Genomic DNA, 19,169 nt, shown 5'->3' with positions numbered 1-19,169 from the left:
TTTAATTCATTATAATTTGCGGACGACCCCGAGCTCAATCAAATTATTTCCCATCAAGACCATCTTTACTGTGTCTTTACAAGCATACCAATCAGTCATTATAATTCCATCATAGTGCAATTCCTCTCTTAATACCTCATAAAATTCTCTTCTCTCTCCTGCGTACTCTCCGTTGATCTTATTATATGAAGTCATTAGAGCCATTGGTTTTCCTTCTTCAATTGCTATTCGAAACGGTTCCAAGTAAATTTCCCTGAAAGCTCTCTCACTCATTTTAACGTCGACATACTCTCTCGACGTCTCTTGGTTATTTGCTATAAAGTGTTTGACACAAGCCGATATCCCATTGTTCTGAATTCCTTTTATATAATACGCCCCAATCTCTCCAGCGACTCGGGGGTCTTCCGAAAAGCATTCGTAATTCCTTCCTGCGAGTGGATGTCTGCAAATGTTAATAGCAGGGCCAAGAAGTACCCCAATGTTCTCTTCAACACACTCCGCCCCAATCGCCTCACCTTCTAACTCAGCCAATTTCGTGTCAAACGTCGCAGCAAGACACATCCCTGTCGGAAACGCTGTTTTGTTTTTCACAAACATTGAAATGCCAATTCTGAGGCCATTGGGTCCGTCACACATGTTAATTGCTGGAGAAACGTTTTCAATTGGATATGTCATTCCAGCACATCCAACTTTGAAGTTTCTCATTTCAAGAAATGATGGACCGTGAAAGATCGGGGACATCACTGTGATATATTCGCCAACTATCAATCTCAACTTTTGATACTCTGACAACTCGGCTCCTGTGTTCTCAGAAGACATTGCTAAATGTTTTAGTATAGTTCAATTTATAGTTCTTTTTGGTATATTTTAGTAATTGTTGTGTTTGTGCAATTTTTGAATGAAAAACAAACTTTTTTGTGTGAAAAAAGTTCATTTTATGTGGAAAGCCATTTAACATTTATTACTAAATTTATAGTAAGATAAATTATAAAATATGGTATATTTAACATTTTTGAATTTGGTTACAAAACGTTACTTTGCCGTTTTATAAAATTCTGTGGTGAGTGTTTCGTCGATGTATTGGTATTCTGCAAGGAGTCTCCAAACGGTTTTCTACATATCAATTTAAGTGCTTCAACTTATATCAAACAAACTGCGCAAACGGTCGACGTGTTGCTGAAAGATCTTAGAAACAAGACAACTCTTTTGTTGATTGGGTGTGGTGGAACGACACGTTTGCTTTTCACACGAAGCCACAAAAATGTTATTATTAATGTTATTAGTGACGGAGTTTTTGTAGCCAAAGCACACATGTTGATTAAAATCTCTTGGTTTAGTAATACCTCAACTTTCCATCCATCTACCCCTTTCCCACAAAACAATGGAAAGTCATTGGCCCGACACAGAGTGACGTACCTTTTTTTGAGCGATGTGATAAATATAGTTTATTTAATTATAATTTATAGCAAAAAACAAACATTTCAAAGAGGTTTTGTTGATGTTTTTGGGTGAGAAGTAACATGAGAGGGTTGAAAAAATCAAAAGAAATTTGTGGAGCAATTTTGTTGTTAATTTCAATGACGAAAATATCTCCACTTTGTCGCAAATGAACATCCGGGTTTGCCAAAACTAAAGTGTCCGCACAGGATTGGAGATATGACACATCAGACGGGTCGAATCTCAAAATTCGCAAAAGGAGATCATACGTGTAACTTTCTTTAAGCCCACTTGCTCCACACTTTTTCACAAATTCCTTCACGCCATTCCGTTCAAGAAAATCTGATAGAATCTGAAAAGTTGAGGTAATCTCGGTACAAATGTATTGGTATTTTACAATACTACCAATGGTTTTCGTTGCGGAACGAGGACGAGAAAGTGATGGATTGTCAATCATGGGTGATTCTCTCACTTTATCATTGGGCGGAACGACACAACTGAAGAGACTGAAATTTTCGAGTCTTTTCAATGCTTGGACAATTAAAAAATCGTCCTCAAGAGGATATAATAATTGTTTAAGTTCTTTGGGAACCTCCATTATCAGAATACCCACAAAAACATCCAATAACGTCTTCTCGTCACTTTGAAGTGTATATGAAAAGTCAATAAACGTAGTAACAAAAGCTTTAAGAGTTTCAACACTCATTGTTTCAACAATTTCCCAAAACACTTCAACACTCTTTTTTTGAAATTCACTGACAATAACCAACGAAACGTTTTTGATCTGAGAATCGTCTGGTATTGAAATCCGACTCACGTTCTTCAAGAGAGTCAAAAATAGAGGTATACTTTTCTCATTGAAATATATCCCCGACGATTTTAAGTTTGAAATGTTTTCGAAAAAGTTTGCTTGACAATTCCGCACCCCAAGGACTCTCTGAAATCTGAAGGAATTGGTTGTAATTTGTCTTTCAATTTGTTGCAATAATGTAATCAAACAAAACATGAGATCATCTGAACTTTCAATTTTGAATCGATTTGGAGTTTTGAATTGGAAAATTGTTTCATATGGAAGCACCGAGCGTTCGCTCACTTTATATGAAATAGTTTCAAACTCGCTTAAAATGAGTGAAATACAATTTTTGACGTATTCCAAGTACTCGTCATTTTCCGTTTGTTTTAGAACTTCGCCGATTGTTAAAGCCATTTCATACGCCGACTCATCGCCAAGAATCTTAACAACACTTTTTAACACACTTTTTAGACTTAATAGTTTTAAAACTATTTAAAAAACGCAGATAAAGTTTCCTTTTGTGTTGAAAAATGCAGTAAAAAGTCCAAAGAAATTGAGACGAGTTCTTTTACTTTTTCGTGATGAATTTCTGGTATTTCGAGTGTGTCAGAAAGTAACACCCCAAAATGATGTTTGACACAACCAGACGAGTTGTTATCTAATCCATTCCCACACCAACAAAACCAAATTCCAGTGAACGGCTTTGTTTGGTGGAATTTGTGGATACCATTTTCAAAGCAATCATGGCACATTACTGTGTGACACGTAATGCACTCGATACCGTCCTCGATAAGTTTTGAACATACTTCACTTGTTGATCCAGCATACTTCATCTCAATTTCGGTTATGTCATTAAATCCCAAATATTCCAGAACCATTTGACTTATATCAAACGAGTTGTTACTTTCTATCAGTTGTGTTACTTTGGTTGTAAAACTTGTCATTGTTTTTAAAGTTCTTATTAATTATATTTATAGTTTATTAATAGTTTATTAATAGTTTATTAATAAGTATTAGATTCATGTTCTAATATAATAAAATGGTAAATTAAAACTAAATTATGAAATTTGTTTTTTTAATAATTATTAATAAAAAGGGTGATATTTTCGACCCGCAACTACAAATAGAACAAAAAATGTTATATTTTTTGTTATCTACAAAAATGTGTTATATATAACAAAAAGAAAAACTACAAATATCAATTTTATAATTAATTTTAACAATTACAAAGACTTAATAATACATTTATATTTATTATTTAATTATTATTTAATTATAAGGTTTGTCAGTTAAATACCCTTTTTCAAATTAATATATAAAACAAACACAAATGGTAGAGATACCAAGCTTCAAAATTTGAGATTTAGGAGAAGGTTATTTTACACCAATTGAAGTTGAAAAAGGACTTGAATCAATTTGTAAGTTAATCAACAGAGACAATGCAACAAAGTTGATAAGAGAAAACTCTAGGTATCGAATTGAAGGACACGAGGTCTCCCTTTATGTATCGAGGGATAGTGGAGGACTCAGAAAAAAATTTGTTTATAAGTGTGTAGAGTCAAAAAATGGTTGTGGTGCCTTTCTTGTTATATATTTTAAAACTTGTGTATCAAATGTTGTTGAATCAATTGAATTGTGGACTCGTCACAACCATACATTCACTACACCTCCTCGGTCTCAGTGTGCAGTTAGAATGAGCGAAAAAACAAGAAAGATAGTTGAAGAAGATGCTAAAATGAATGTTCCGCTAAATATAACCAAGACAAAAATAGGGGATAAATATTCTAAAGATGTCCTTTATGAGCATAGGTGTAAATTCTTAGGTATTTTGTCGAAAGATCAATGCAACGAATTAAAAGATTATACAAAGACATTAACAACATTCGACACACAATTTGTTAACAACTCCTGTGGTGTATTTGATGAATGTTTCTTTTTTAATAACAATATCTGTGTAGATTTGTGTCAGAAAAACTTTTTTTAGATGACACTTTCTGTACGAATAAATTCCAACTTCCAATTGAAGCTGCATTATGTAAAGATATCAATGGAAACTCACAGTTGATTGCATTTGGATTCATGAGACATCGATTTACATCATACTATACTGACTTCTTGGGGTTTTAAAAAGTTGTTTCTTTCCAATTAAGTGTTTTGTGACTGACAGAAGTATTGCACAAACAGCAGCTATCAAAGAAGTGTATCCAGATGTTGATCTTGTGTTTTGTCACAGACATATTAAACGCAATTTAATCTCTGCATTTGGAATAAACTCCAAAATTGTTTCAAACTTTGAACTGTTAATTAATGGAACTATAAAAAGCGAAGATTTTTTTCTCTCTTTATACAAAACTACAATTGTGTTGATAGTATAGTGGAAAGTGGGGATACATGTGTCGATAAGAATGAGATATTTGCCGAATTCATTGATTATTGTAACGGAGAACAACCAACTACAGCTTTTGAGTTGAAGTCCAAAGATAAAAAACGTTTTTTGAAACAGTTGATTGACATTAAATTCAATTGGCTTCCGGAGTTTACAAAGAGACACACGAAAGACACGACTACATATGTTGTAGAAGGTTTTTTCGGAACTATAAAACAAAGAACTGGTGGTAAAATAATAAGGTTAGTGGAAGTTACAACTATATTTATAGAAAAAGCCAGAAAGTTGTTGTTCGATAGTGTCACTGGATTCAATGATGAAGACTTTAAAATACTCACCAAACTCATTGGAGTTGAAGCTGCCGCAGAAATACGTTGTGATTGGGGTAAAAAGTTACTTAATTATTATTCAATGTTGGACAAATTTGGACCTCTCAAAACAAGCAGTAAAAGAGTGTGTACTTGTGTTGATTTTGTTCAACATGGAAGGTACTTTCCTTGTTTTCACCAAGTGTATTGCAATTTCTTTGACCCCGGAAGAAATTTAAGGAAATCGCTTTATTCAAAGGAGGATTTTGGGAAGGAAATATTTTTAGAAAAAACTAAAATAGCCAAACATGAGTTTTATCAAAGTACTATGAATAATTCATTTTTCAACTGGGAAAGAAGGGACCACATTGTGATATTCGATGAAATGGTCGACGCGATTCTCAAAAATGCCACTCTAAAACAAAAGTGGTTCGAACTTGTCAGTTCGGTTTATCATTCGGAAATTACATCGGAAAATGTGTTAAAAGGGAATGAGGAGTTGCAGGAGTTCGAAGGTGAGTTTAGTTCAAAAGATCCGGTTGTACTTCTTTCTGCAAAGGTGAAACCAGCCAAATTGGTAGACTACGTCGAAAAACCTTTCTCCACCAAGGTCTCCAAGAAACGAATGGAATTTAAACCTCTTGGACCAACACTTCAAAAAATTGAATTGAAAGGTAATGTTTGCAAAATATGCCTTGGGAGAGGACATATGGCAAAGTGTTGTCCTTCTTGGAATAAAACAGAAAATTTCGATCGGTTAAATATATTCATTCAGTCTTTAAAAGGAGATAAGCGTACAGAATTCGAATTAAAACATAAAAAAGTCGTTTGAATTTCAGTTGTAATTAGATTTAATATGTACATAAAAATAATAGTTAAAATATAATATTAAACCATTAACAAATTATACCAAAAAATTGTTAATTTCAATTGAAGTAAATGTGTTGTTTATTGCGTGTATATGTATTAACAAGACAAAACAACGTTTTTATATTATAGTATAACATCATTATAATGTTTTGTAATATTTTGCGTTGTTTTATTAACACCAAATGTTTAAAAACCATAGATTGATGGCGTTTAAACACAAAATTTGAAAACTGATAAAAAAATGAATAGAATAATTGAAATTTATTGTTTTTTCTTTTTGTTATATATAACACATTTTTGTAGATAACAAAAAATATAACATTTTCTGTTCTATTTGTAGTTGCGGGTCGAAAATATCACCCTAATAAAAACTAATTATTTTGAAATTAAAATTTTTATTAAAATTTTTTATACTAGAGTTTGTTGTAAAATGTCGTCCCAGTCTCCAAAGTTGTACTTTTTATCAATTTATACACAAATAATTGTTTAAAACCCCGGGATTTAGGTAAAAATTGAAATAATTGGGAAAAAACTGAAAAGACGATTTTTTTGTGTTTAAAACATGATCCCGATATTTTTCAATTTTCATTGACCAAAAAGCCCAGGACAACGTTGGCGACGGGACAACGTTTTCCCACTAATCTAATAATATTAGTAACCACAAAGTCATGACATTATGGTGTTATTTTTATCTGATTTAATGGTTAGACAAAAGCTATCAATTTAAATATAAAAATTATTATTTAAAAATGATTAAATAAATCTTGTGTCTAACCAGGTGTTTCCAAAATATTTATTGCCGAAAATGTAGTGCGAATTTATAAGAGAAAATGAACATTTTGGTTATGAAATGGTGACGTGGGGTAATTAGGATTGTGATTTTGGAAACCTCTGGTCTAACTATGTTCATATCCTTTAATTGTATAATAAAAATAAAAAAAATAATCGTGGTTAGAATTGTATTAAATTGATTCACTTTTCATTGGAATTATTTAAAAATATATAAAGTCTGTCTAAAAACGTTGTCCATTTGACAAAAAATTACACAAAATAAGTTTAAAAATTTGGGAATTAAAAAAACGATCAAATCCCGGAAAAATTATGAAACGATGTTTTGGGAATGTTTCAAACTGTTTCCCGAAATATTCCAGTTTTAATGGTTCAAAAATGCCTGGACAACGTTGGAGAGTAGACAACGTTTTCAGACTGACCATATAAATCTTGTTTGGTATTTCTCCGTCTTTATTTAAAATTATGATCATTGTCGTTTTGAGTACAAATTGCAAACCAAAAATGTACGAATAGAACAAATATCATTATACACTTAATACTTTGTCAATACAACAAAGAGAACGACCTATAAGCTGGGCTGTCTGGTGGTTGTGAAATGTGTAAAATTTTTTGGACAGCCTCCAAGCATTTTAAGTTTCGCCTTTTTTTATCCACAAGCTTCTTGTTATTACAATTGATAATAGTTGTGTTGGTTTTCTTGATTCCAAACAAATTAATATCTCTTTTTTTTCTTGGATGACATTAAAAAAGAATACAATTGAAACAAACATCTTTTTTGGTACCAAACGAAGAAGATGTTGTTATCAATTCATTCAACAAAATCAATTGCATTTTAATCATTTTTTCTAACTCGAGTATTTTGTGTGAATATTGCTTGTCTTTGATGTCTTTGCTTTTTTTGAAAACTTGTACTTCAGTCCCTATTTGATCTTCACTTGTGGTTGATCTTCTCTCCTCTCCTTTCCAACTTTTTGATTGACTTAAATCTTCTTTATAACATTTCATAGAAACAGGTGATCTTTCTTCGTTAACTTCCAAACTTAATCGGCCTTTATACTCCGCCAGCTTTTCAATGATATACTTATCAATATCTTTCTTGGCCTTAAAATGATCCGATACTTTATAATAACCACTCGTCTTCATCAACTCCCTTCCTGACACGAAGATGGTGCCGTGGTTTAAAGCATCGACAATGCATTTCCGCCAATTGTTCTGGACTTGTGATGAATATCTTTGTGATAATTCTTGGTATTACTCATGTTAATAAAAGACGTATATAACAAGTGATTACAATTGAAAACTATAATAAAATTACTCAAAAAAATTATACTAATGATTAAAACAAACATTGTTGGTGTCTTCCAAGGACTTTCCAATGTTGTTGAACGTAAGTGTATATATCATCTTTAAGTGAAAAGTAAGTTTTTGTTGAATTGTTCAATTCGAGACCACGAAGGATAAGCGAGCATATTATTGTCCACCTAATCTTCGTTTTTGGGAGCGACAAATTTGTGGTGCAAATCAAACACCTACATGGCAATTTGTTCATCTCCAAAAAGTGCAAACGGAACAAAGTTTAAATAAGGGTTTTTGCAAAATTCAATTCTTTTATTATGTAAAACCAAGCTTCCTTTTGGTTCTTCTTTAATGAGAAAGGGTATTTTTATCCTTTTTCTAACGTTCGGAAATACAAATAATTGGGAAATTTTCATTGGAGAGAATATACTTATCCATTAGAGATAATAATTAATTATTAAAAATATTGTTCAAGACAAAAAACAAAAACCATTAACATACGACAGTTTCTTTTGAGCTTTAAATTAAGGAATTAGCCAAATTGTATTTTATATCAGAGCAATAATTTTCATTCAAAGAAATTAAAACTTATTTGAATTATTTTATCTCTATTATTCTTTTTCGTCGATTGAGTACAAACTGCCAAACACGCTTTACACAATGCCTCGGAAAAATTTGCTTTTCAAGAAAAAAAGACTGAAGATGCTGTTTTTGCGGCAAAAAAACGTCTTTGGTAAAGCCATTTTTAAAAATACGAAAATAAACGGGACATTAGGTTATATTGAATTGTGATTCCAGAAGATTCAATAATTTTTATCGAATTGTTTTTGATAAATTAACAATTTATAAATACTTATCGATTTTTTATGTTTTATTAGCACAATAAAAAAACATAATATAAATTAACGAAAAGATAAATTTAACGGGACTTACCTTTTACACCCACACCCCGCTATAAATACATATTTTTTATATAAAAATAAAACATTTTTTGTATTTTTTGTTTTTTGAGTCTTGAAAAAAATAGGGTTTTTCTTTTTCTCATTTACATCTAATAAAATAAAACAAATAAAAAGTTTTATATAAAACGTCATTTTTTATTTTTTTGTTTTTTTTTGTCGCATGTTTTGGCGCAAAGTGAACGTTTTGATTTATATTTAACTTTAAAACACCAAATTATATAATAATTAAATAAACCACACTTTTAATATTAACAAATCTTAAACTCTTAATTACTAAATGGAAGAACACTCAACCAAAATCCAAGTACTTTTTACCTTCGATGTAAAAACCAAAGAAGGCAATCCTTATTTGGTTAAGGAAGGGATTGAAACCCCAGACAACATCATCGATTCAATAGCCAATGCGTTTATTTCCTACAACTTCAAAACCCAATCAAAAACAATGGCAGAGGCTTCAGCTATCTCTGTTGCTAACCAGACATTTTCTTTTTTTGTTACTAAAAACAGCGATTCACAAAAACTCAAACAGACATTCCGTTGTGTTTACTAGAAATGTTATTGTACCATTTGTTTGAATTTGAATGAAAATAAAACAATGGTTAAACATATAGTTATAACAAATAATCACTCCCACAACTTTACGACGGATATTCCATTACACATGAGAATTATTTTTTCACAGGAACAAATAAATGAGATGAAAAAACTTGCTATGATACATTATTCCCCATCACAAATTGTCACTACAATGAATCTTGCAGTCAAGCCATCAGTAGTTCGACGTCTTATTTCATCTTCATTCAATAAATATTCACCAGATCAAACACAACAACTATTTTTGTACGCCGAAAAAACAACGCAATTTTCAACTCACTTCACAAAAAACAGTTCAGGACAATTTGTTTCTTTTTTTGCTTTCAACGTTAATCAAATTTCAACTGATTATTCAAATAGAATGTTTATAGATGATACAGCTTTAACTAATGTATTTAATTTGCCTTTGATAGTAGCAGTGTCTTTAGACGAAAAAAATAAAACACATATTATTTTTTATGGTATATTAAGAGATAGAACAACTGATTCGTTTTTAAACTTGTTCAAATTCGTTTCCAAATTTAGAATATTTAATTTGGTTGTGTGTGATAGGTGCATGTCACAGATTTCCGCACTTTCTTCTGTCTTTTCTGGAATCAAATTCGTTTTTTGTCACAGGCATGTTGCAAGAGATCTTATCGTTGCCTTTGGTGAAAGGTCAAATATTGTTCATATGTGGTATCAAATGATTGATAAAACGGTTTCAGAAACAGACTTTGTCAAAACGTTAATGACGATGAGTGGTTCGGATCTCAGTACTGATCAAAATGAAAGAATTGAAGGAAGTGATAACATTATATTAAATGATAGACAAATACTATTTGAAATAATTAATGAATTAAAAATAGCTAATAAAAACGAAAAAAGGAAGACCGTACTAAAAATAAAATTCGATTAATCCAAGGTTTACTTAATGTGATGGACTGCTGGAGACCAAGCGTCATGGAGTGTATTTCAAACAGAACAACTTCAAATGCGATAGAAGGATACTTTGGAGTCTTTAAACTTAAGTTTGGGGGAAAAGAAGTGACTCTTTTGGAATTGGCGCAACTACTTGAAGCAGACAGCATACGTTTTGATTTACAGTTCAATTTTGATTACAATGCGGCTCGGTTGGTGATAGATGAGAATATACTGTACGTTTTACCGAAGGATATTATACACAAAGTCATGACAGAGTATAGATACGCAATAAGTGGCATGGGAATGATTGTTGATGGCACCACTTTATCTTCGTGCAACTGTGACCAATTTATAGAAAACAAATACCCTTGCATTCACTTGGTTACACTGTACTCTATAAAGTGGTGTTTCCCACTTCCAGCCACCCTTTTCAATGAAAAACTTTTTGAAACAACAAAATGTGTCCATTCAACTGAAACTATCTCAGTTGATGAGACAGTCAAGCCATCAAAAAGTCGACGTGATCTACACTTTGCTCTTGAAGCAATAGAAAACGTTTTAAAGGATGACAACACCCTTTTGGTGAGATATTATGAATTTGTCAACAACGTTTTGAAAGGAAAAAATGAGAAAACTGAACACATTGAAGAATTTGTTGTCGAAGAAACAGGGAATAGACTCCGACCCAGTTTAGTGGTCACTAAATCTACAAGTGGTAGGAAGTCGATTTTTATAACAGAAAACGAAGAAAGTAGTAACACCATCGTAAAAAGAAAGTCGCTAGTTAGCACCCAAAAATTTGTTGACAATCTGACTGAACCATCGCGACAATTTCAAAAAGGACCAAGACCCAGAATAATGGTCGAAATGGTGACGCATCCAGGAAGAGTAGTTCCACCGAAACCACCTGTTTTTGGTCAGGGTTTGAATAAAGTTGAACCAAACGCTTCGGTCAAAAGAGTGTACCACTGTAAAAAGTGCGGTCAAAGTGGTCATAATTCGAGAAACTGTTTTTTGAATTAGAAATTACTTTTTTTATTTATTTAATAATAATTTATTAATTAATTGTTTGTTATAAATAAGAATGTTAAAAAAATGTCAATGAGCATTGATTAGAGAGTTTGTGAGCTGTGTCTACATGGTTTCAATTTAAAGCGTCTTGAAAACTTCTAAAAACAACTAGTCTGGTGTGATGATTGATTTTTTGCAACGGATACAACACGTATTTAGAAGACATTTCGCAGTGAAACTTGAAGTGTCACAATAAAAGTACAACATTTTGTAAAACCCGACACTTAAAGAGGCGTATCATTTGTGAAATGCCTCTCTACAAGTATTAGCTAGTTAATCAATACACAGACTGAGTTTTACAAGACACTTGTTGAGAAGGCGCACAAATTCTTTCCAGGGAAGATCCAGATCATGCCGAAGTGCACACTATGCGGATTTAACTGGTTCAATGAGTACTACACTCCCGGTGTATCTCGCATTTCAACAAACATCCATGATAACAACGACTCATCACTGTTGTATACGATGCGTGGCAACTTTGTTGGTGTTGTCTCGGACTCGACACGAGTGCTTGACGTGTTCGAGTTTTGAAAACCCACAGTCGTAATACACAATTGTCCCTGTTCTGTGAATGTTACAGAACCTTTCCACACAAGTTCTGGAACAGCGTCTATGTTCATAGGTTCACCATTTGTGAATGCCTTTCTGATAATCGGAGTGATGCACTGATCCTTTGCCGATTGTACAAATGTGGTGTTCACTTCAAACCTGTTTACGTTCAAAATAGCCTGATTGTCTAATGCATCAAATACAATTTCACCAGCCATGTATTGTAAGAGTGAAGTACCGAATGATTCAAATGCATAAATATGTGATTTTTACAAGCAAAAGTGATCCAAAAGATGCATATTGTTCCACTTCTAAGATGCCCTTCTCAACCATTTCAATGTACATTTGTGTTGCTTCAAATGTACTCAAAGAAACGTCTCTTGTTATTTTGACATAGGATATTACATTATCAATATTGAGGTCTTCCTCCAAAATGATGTTCTTTCCAAGTAAATTGATTTGATTTGTATCAACATAATTATTGACCACAATTTTACACTTTTTACTATCTGCATCATCACCAATACACATCACTTTAACTCCACTCATGTGTATGTTCAATGTATAAATGCCTTATTTCATTATTTAAAATTGTCACACAGTCCTGTTTTACATTAACAATATCATATTCCTTTGTTATCTCTGCATTGTTTTCATATATGACCACACTATTCACAGCGGTTGAAATTTCAATGTTATATCTCTGTTTATACTCTGTACTGGTGTCTTTTCTATGGCAATTTTCCGTGTCAGTAACTGTGCAAAGTACATCATTGGGCATTGAAAACAGATGTCGATGTTGATTTGTTAATCAATGTTTTGAAATTACATTCAAGTAAAGTATCTGTAGGAAAGGATGCACCACTCATTGGCAGTAACGTGTTAATGTGTGGAATGTGTGTAGTTGTGGTTTTTGATGGAAATTTGATATTAAGACCTTCCAAGTTGAATTTATTCACATTGATGATTGAATTTGTTGATGATAACTGTTCAAATATTAAATCAGTGACAGTGATAAAAAGGGTATTTCCAATTAATGCTTTATCATTTCCAAATACTTTGAAAACACTCAGTTGTGATTTTATTGGTGTCAATTCCGAGTAAGTCAATGTAACACTTTGTTTGATACTGACTTCTAAAAAACTTATAGTGTCAAACTGTTTGATAAGTGTATGTGTGTTCCGTGTATTTTGACATTTTCCGTTTTAATAAAATTTAACTTTAGAATTGAGTATAGACTTTCAAACTAATAAATAAGTATGTCGGAATTTGTCTCTGAAGTTTGAAGATCAGCTATATGTAAGGTATCAATGTGATTTCAATTTGTGGTGTTTTAAACACTACTAAGAACAGTCAGTCTAATGCAATGATTGATTTTTGCATCAAATACAACACATATTTAAATATCATTTCGCAGATAAACCGGAAATGTCACTTTAAAAATTTAACATATTGTTGAACTCGACGTTGAAAATATTATATCATAAGTGATGTGCCTTTTTACAATTGAGTGACTTGTCTTTGTTGAAGGAGCCATCACCGAAACATTTCACAACAACACCATTTGTGCACCTTGAGCACTCTAAGTCATCAACATATAGAAAAGGGGGTCAGACGAGCAGTATTTACAAAAATACATTTACATGACTTATGTGTTTACCAACAAATACAACCACAATAAGGTATTTTATGTATCCCAAACCGAACGAACACTCAAAGAAGATACAAAAATGTTGCCACCAACACAATTTGCATTTTCATATACAACATACACGCTAAAATATTGTACTTCACAACACTTGATTACTAAATATATTATGTCGTGTTTTTAATGGTTGTATATTATTAGAAATACAACGATATATTATTCGAAGGCAACAATGTATAATTCATGGCACCTTGTTGCGAGTAGTCATACAAAATATTAACTATTCAATTTTAGAGTAAACCAACTTTTCATTTTTGAACATTACTATTTACATTAAAGCATTTCGTGTATTTTGTTTAGTGACATTATAACTTGTTATTAAAAATTGTTGATTCAGAATAATATAACCAATATACTACATTTTCTTCAATGAAATTTTAAAAAGTATGAAGTACTAAGTATTATTTTTGAAAACTTATTGAAATATTATAAATGTATTATAACTTTATTAACAATAAAAACAATACATCGATGTTGTCTATTAAAAACAAATAACATTTTAATGTAATAATAATAACCATAAACATAAAAACAAACTTCCTAACACCATCGAAGACCACTCTTATCATATATGAAATAACATTTCTAGTAAACACAACGGAATGTCTGTTTGAGTTTTTGTGAATCGCTGTTTTTAGTAACAAAAAAAGAAAATGTCTGGTTAGCAACAGAGATAGCTGAAGCCTCTGCCATTGTTTTTGATTGGGTTTTGAAGTTGTAGGAAATAAACGCATTGGCTATTGAATCGATGATGTTGTCTGGGGTTTCAATCCCTTCCTTAACCAAATAAGGATTGCCTTCTTTGGTTTTTACATCGAAGGTAAAAAGTACTTGGATTTTGGTTGAGTGTTCTTCCATTTAGTAATTAAGAGTTTAAGATTTGTTAATATTAAAAGTGTGGTTTATTTAATTATTATATAATTTGGTGTTTTAAAGTTAAATATAAATCAAAACGTTCACTTTGCGCCAAAACATGCGACAAAAAAAACAAAAAAATAAAAAATGACGTTTTATATAAAACTTTTTATTTGTTTTATTTTATTAGATGTAAATGAGAAAAAGAAAAACCCTATTTTTTTCAAGACTCAAAAAACAAAAAATACAAAAAATGTTTTATTTTTATATAAAAAATATGTATTTATAGCGGGGTGTGGGTGTAAAAGGTAAGTCCCAAATTTAACATATGAATTTTATTTACATATTTTCTTGTATAATTAACACACCGAAAAATAAAATTAATTAACGAAAAAAATAATTAACAATTTAAAAATATTTATCGTTTTTTCTTGTCAAATTAACACAGCGAAAATTTACAAATAATTTAAAGCAATCATAATTAACATCTTACTATTATTAACGTTTTTACATGTTAAATTAACAAACTAAAATGTAAATAATTAACGATAATTCAATAAAAATGTGTATTTCAAATAAACTACATTGTACAATATCTGTTTGTAATTACAAACATTTATTTGTAATTATTAATTAAATATTTTATTTGTTACAGAATCGACGGAGTAAAATATTTAAAACCACAATTAAACAAACATTATTTGATAATTAAACAATACCGTTTCATTGAAATTCTATTTCAAAGAATGACTTGTTATAAATATTTATTTTATTATAAATTATAAACATAAAAAATGAATAAAATGATGTCATGTGCATGATCAACATATAAGACTATGGTCATTTTTCAACATGGAATAAAAATTGCATCACAATTAACAACATTTTTTATAATGATAAATCATTTGTGTTAGAAAAAAATTATTATTTTAAACTTTTCAATATATCTTTCAACCTGTTTATAATTTTGTTGATACTTATTAATGTACAACATAATTGTTTTAGTATTGTATATTTAATTCTGATTATATTGTTAAAATAAATTTATTGTAAAATGAGTAGCATTGATCATTCAACGTGCCAAACAATGACGATATAAGCAGTTGATTTGTCTGGAAAAATACATTTTAACAAACAGTTAGTTAATAATGATATCAATAAAAAAACATGATTATAACTTCTTTTGTATTTTAATGAACAACAAAAACACCAAATTGAAAAATATAAAACATTGTAACGGTCCATTTGTTTCAAATCATAAACCAATAGAAGTTTACGCTTTACTTTGTTTAAACATCAAAAACACAACAATAAATTTAATTTTCAATATATGGACAGTAATATTTAAATAAGGTACAACAAATTGTGTATTAATATATCATTTAAAACAGCTTATATTTTACATATATATAAGTTGAAATCAATAAACACGAAATTGTGACTTTTATGTATTTGAATTTGATTTTTTTGTAAAAAAACTTTTTGACATTTAAACAAAAGTGGGTAAATTCATTACTGATTCAACTTCAATACATATTTGTTGTTTTAAAACATTTCGTTGACAACATATCAACAACAATATTGAAATATGTTAACAAAAAATACACAACTATAGTTTTTAATTCATGTTAATTCTTAGACTACTAAAAATGATTTTAATGTCTTATGTACACGTTTGAGTGAGTTGCAAGTAAAATCCTAAAATTTGTGTAAACTGTGATACTTTTTTAATTTTACTGTTATCTTTTAAACTTTTAGTTTTATGTTACATTTTTACACATCGTAAAGTTACCACTTTTAATATTTTAGGCTGTTTTTATATCATCAGTGTAGCAATAAACGGTAAAACAAAATACACCAACTGTTGTTATCAAATCAATGAAAATTACTAATTAATAAATGCTTCCATTTTAATTAATCATAATAGTTGTAGTATTATCGAAATATACATGTTCACTTTTTGTGTTGTAATATAAAAATGATAAAACGATTGTTAAAAAAATTATTTGGATTAATATCTCGTTTGCACATCATTTTCAACAAAAAACTGTTGATATGAAAATTGAGGATATGGAAGTGATTGCACAATGAAATTATCAACAATTGTTTATGTTTGATTTTTCTTTGTATTAACAAATCGTCAATGCAAACACATATAATTACAATTAATAATTGAAAATAACAATGTCATTAACAGTCATTATTCATTCAAAAATTTAATTATACAATTAAATTTGTATTAACAAATATGTATATCTATTATTAATATATTTAAACTTTTAATAGTGTTGATAACTTTGTTATGTGAATAATTGGAAACACCTTTTTACTAAAAATTAATAAATGTATAATTATTCAAAATTAATTTTAATGATATCAAAATATAAATCAAAAAATAACAGAAATCATCAATTGAAATATTTAATTACGATTCGATTATAACTGTATATATTGTTAATCGTATGTGTATTAACGTAAAACAGACTATTTTAAAATTATATAAATATAAAACTTGCAAACTTTTTTGTTGTTAAAAGTTTGGCATCAAAGATAAACTGTTAGATTCGAATATAATTAATATGATTTATTTTTACAACAAATTTTTATTATTGAAAATGTGTATATCTGTATTAATAAGTATATCATGTAAACTGAATACCTCGACTACTAATAGGTTATAAACCATTATTGATTAAATATTAATTATTGGATTTTAAAAAACAATAAAGAAAATATAAATGATGTGATTGTTTTGAAATTGATAATTGATATCTGATGTGCCTGTTTAATTTATTAATAAATCATTTTTTTGTTTATCAACTACAATAACTTTTAGATGTATGAAATTTTATAAAACTTGTAACAACTCGAATGTTTTAAAAAGAAAGAAAAAATGCAACCAACAGTCAAGAAATTACTTTTATTTTGTTATTTAATTTTATATATTACAACAACACCTGGAATTCAATTATGTTACGTCAAACTATTTAATCGGGCTTACATGATACTGAGAATTTACATTTCTGAACTGTCTCATCTTTTTTTTGGTTTCATGTTATTGGTAATTCAGTTAGTGTTTATTTTCAGATTATGCCTTTTTGTAACGATATAATTAATACAATGTTTTTAATATGTTTTTGACAGATATTCCATAATATTACTTGTAAAAGAGGATCAATGTCATTGTTTGCATCCACAATAGTCATTAAGATTATAAGTTTAAAAAATCACATATCAATTACAAGTGTATGTTTCAAGAAATTACATTAACAGTTTTTAGTCTACAATTATAAAGCAAATATATACTCTAAAATACCACATACAAATAATACAGCTACGACTATTGTGTTAATAGTCGTAGCTGTATTATTAATAAAAACGGGTTATTAATAACAAATTTTTGTTGCATGTTTGATGAAATTTCAATTATTAAATTGATAACAAAATAATAATTTAATAAGTTATTATAGATATTTTATTAAATAAAACTACAATAATTTCATAATAAATTATTATTCAATTAAACTATAAAAATATAAAATAGTTAATTATAACAATTATTGTTACAAACTTATAGTTAAGTTATTATTAATTTTAATAATAAATAAAAATAAAATCCCATAATGTTATTTTTAAATAGTAATTCATTTAATAAAACAATGAAAACACAGTAATAAAATAATTGAAGTGTTCTTAAGGTGTGTTTGGTTAAAAAGGTTTTTCTTCATGTCAAGTATTAATAATTAAAACTGTTAATAAAAAATATTATAATTTGTTATGAAATGTATATAAATACAGGTTAAATAATATAATACATGTCAAGAATGTTCACATAAACTAAAGAATAAATAAAATTTAATTGTAATAATGGTAACTATTATAATTAAATGATTAGTTCTAATTACTATTTTATTATACTATTTCTAATTTATTTAACATTATTTTATTTGAATTATTATATTATTTAATTATATCAAAATGATTCAATTTATTATACTTTTAGTTTTTTTTGTTAATTTTATTTAAAAAATTATGTTCAAAATGAATTTAAATTATTATTTTATGGATTAATAATAATTTATTAATAGTTTAATTGTTATTTGGGTTTATTTGTGACTTTATTTTACTATTAATATTTCGTTGTTATTAATTTTTTATATAGTTTTTATAAATGTATATATTTGTTTTTAGAAAATGTTATTTGAATGTTTTGACAAAATGTACTATTTCTTAATATATTATTTATTACATAATTTAATACATAATTATAGTATGTGGGTTAAACATTAGTTAAGATATCTTTAATTATATTATATTGTTATAATAAATTTGTATAATTTATTATATCATGTATATACTATAACAATTAACCAGTTGTTAATAGTTTAAATACTAGACGTTTTTACTATTGTTCTATAATAGGGAGTAACCATGAGGTGAGTTTTATTTTAATTTGCCAAAAAATATTTTAGTGCAAAAAAACAAATTTTTCCGAGGCATGTCTTAGAATTTACTCTTTCTAAATTTTTCTTTTTTTTCAGATATTATGATGTTTCTTTTAAAATTAATTTTTATTTCTTTCCTTATTTGTGTTGTTATTTTATTATTATATATTTTTATTCATAATTTATACACAAATTTTTAT

The 19,169-nt window shown here is 28.9% G+C and overlaps 4 protein-coding genes across 4 annotated transcripts; 1 reads left to right on the top strand and 3 right to left on the bottom strand.

The window, feature by feature from the left end:
* Positions 1-24: 24 nt before the first annotated feature.
* Positions 25-819, bottom strand: EIN_497350 (thermostable beta-glucosidase; the record flags this gene model as incomplete). The annotated part of the gene is made up of 1 exon (XM_004261308.1): positions 25-819. A coding segment is annotated over one exon (795 nt), but the record flags the coding sequence as incomplete, so codon positions are not given.
* Positions 820-1,032: 213 nt separating this feature from the next.
* Positions 1,033-2,644, bottom strand: EIN_497340 (hypothetical protein; the record flags this gene model as incomplete). Its single annotated transcript, XM_004261307.1, has 3 exons — positions 1,033-1,113; positions 1,155-1,416; positions 1,479-2,644. The coding sequence occupies 3 exons, from the start codon at positions 2,642-2,644 to the stop codon at positions 1,033-1,035; spliced, it is 1,509 nt and encodes a 502-aa protein (XP_004261355.1).
* A 2,665-nt stretch (positions 2,645-5,309) lies between these two features.
* On the top strand, positions 5,310-5,756 carry EIN_497330 (hypothetical protein; the record flags this gene model as incomplete). Its single annotated transcript, XM_004261306.1, has 1 exon — positions 5,310-5,756. One exon carries the CDS (start codon positions 5,310-5,312, stop codon positions 5,754-5,756), a length of 447 nt encoding a protein of 148 aa, XP_004261354.1.
* Positions 5,757-12,207: 6,451 nt separating this feature from the next.
* On the bottom strand, positions 12,208-12,510 carry EIN_497320 (hypothetical protein; the record flags this gene model as incomplete). Its single annotated transcript, XM_004261305.1, has 1 exon — positions 12,208-12,510. The coding sequence occupies one exon, from the start codon at positions 12,508-12,510 to the stop codon at positions 12,208-12,210; it is 303 nt and encodes a 100-aa protein (XP_004261353.1).
* Between the last annotated feature and the right edge of the window lie 6,659 nt (positions 12,511-19,169).

Source organism: Entamoeba invadens (genome assembly GCF_000330505.1).
Source record: "Entamoeba invadens IP1 unplaced genomic scaffold scaff_1105074724605, whole genome shotgun sequence".
Taxonomy (NCBI): domain Eukaryota; phylum Evosea; order Mastigamoebida; family Endamoebidae; genus Entamoeba; species Entamoeba invadens.
The sequence above is the reverse complement of the archived record's forward strand: the minus strand, read 5'-3'. Positions and strand labels throughout refer to the sequence as shown.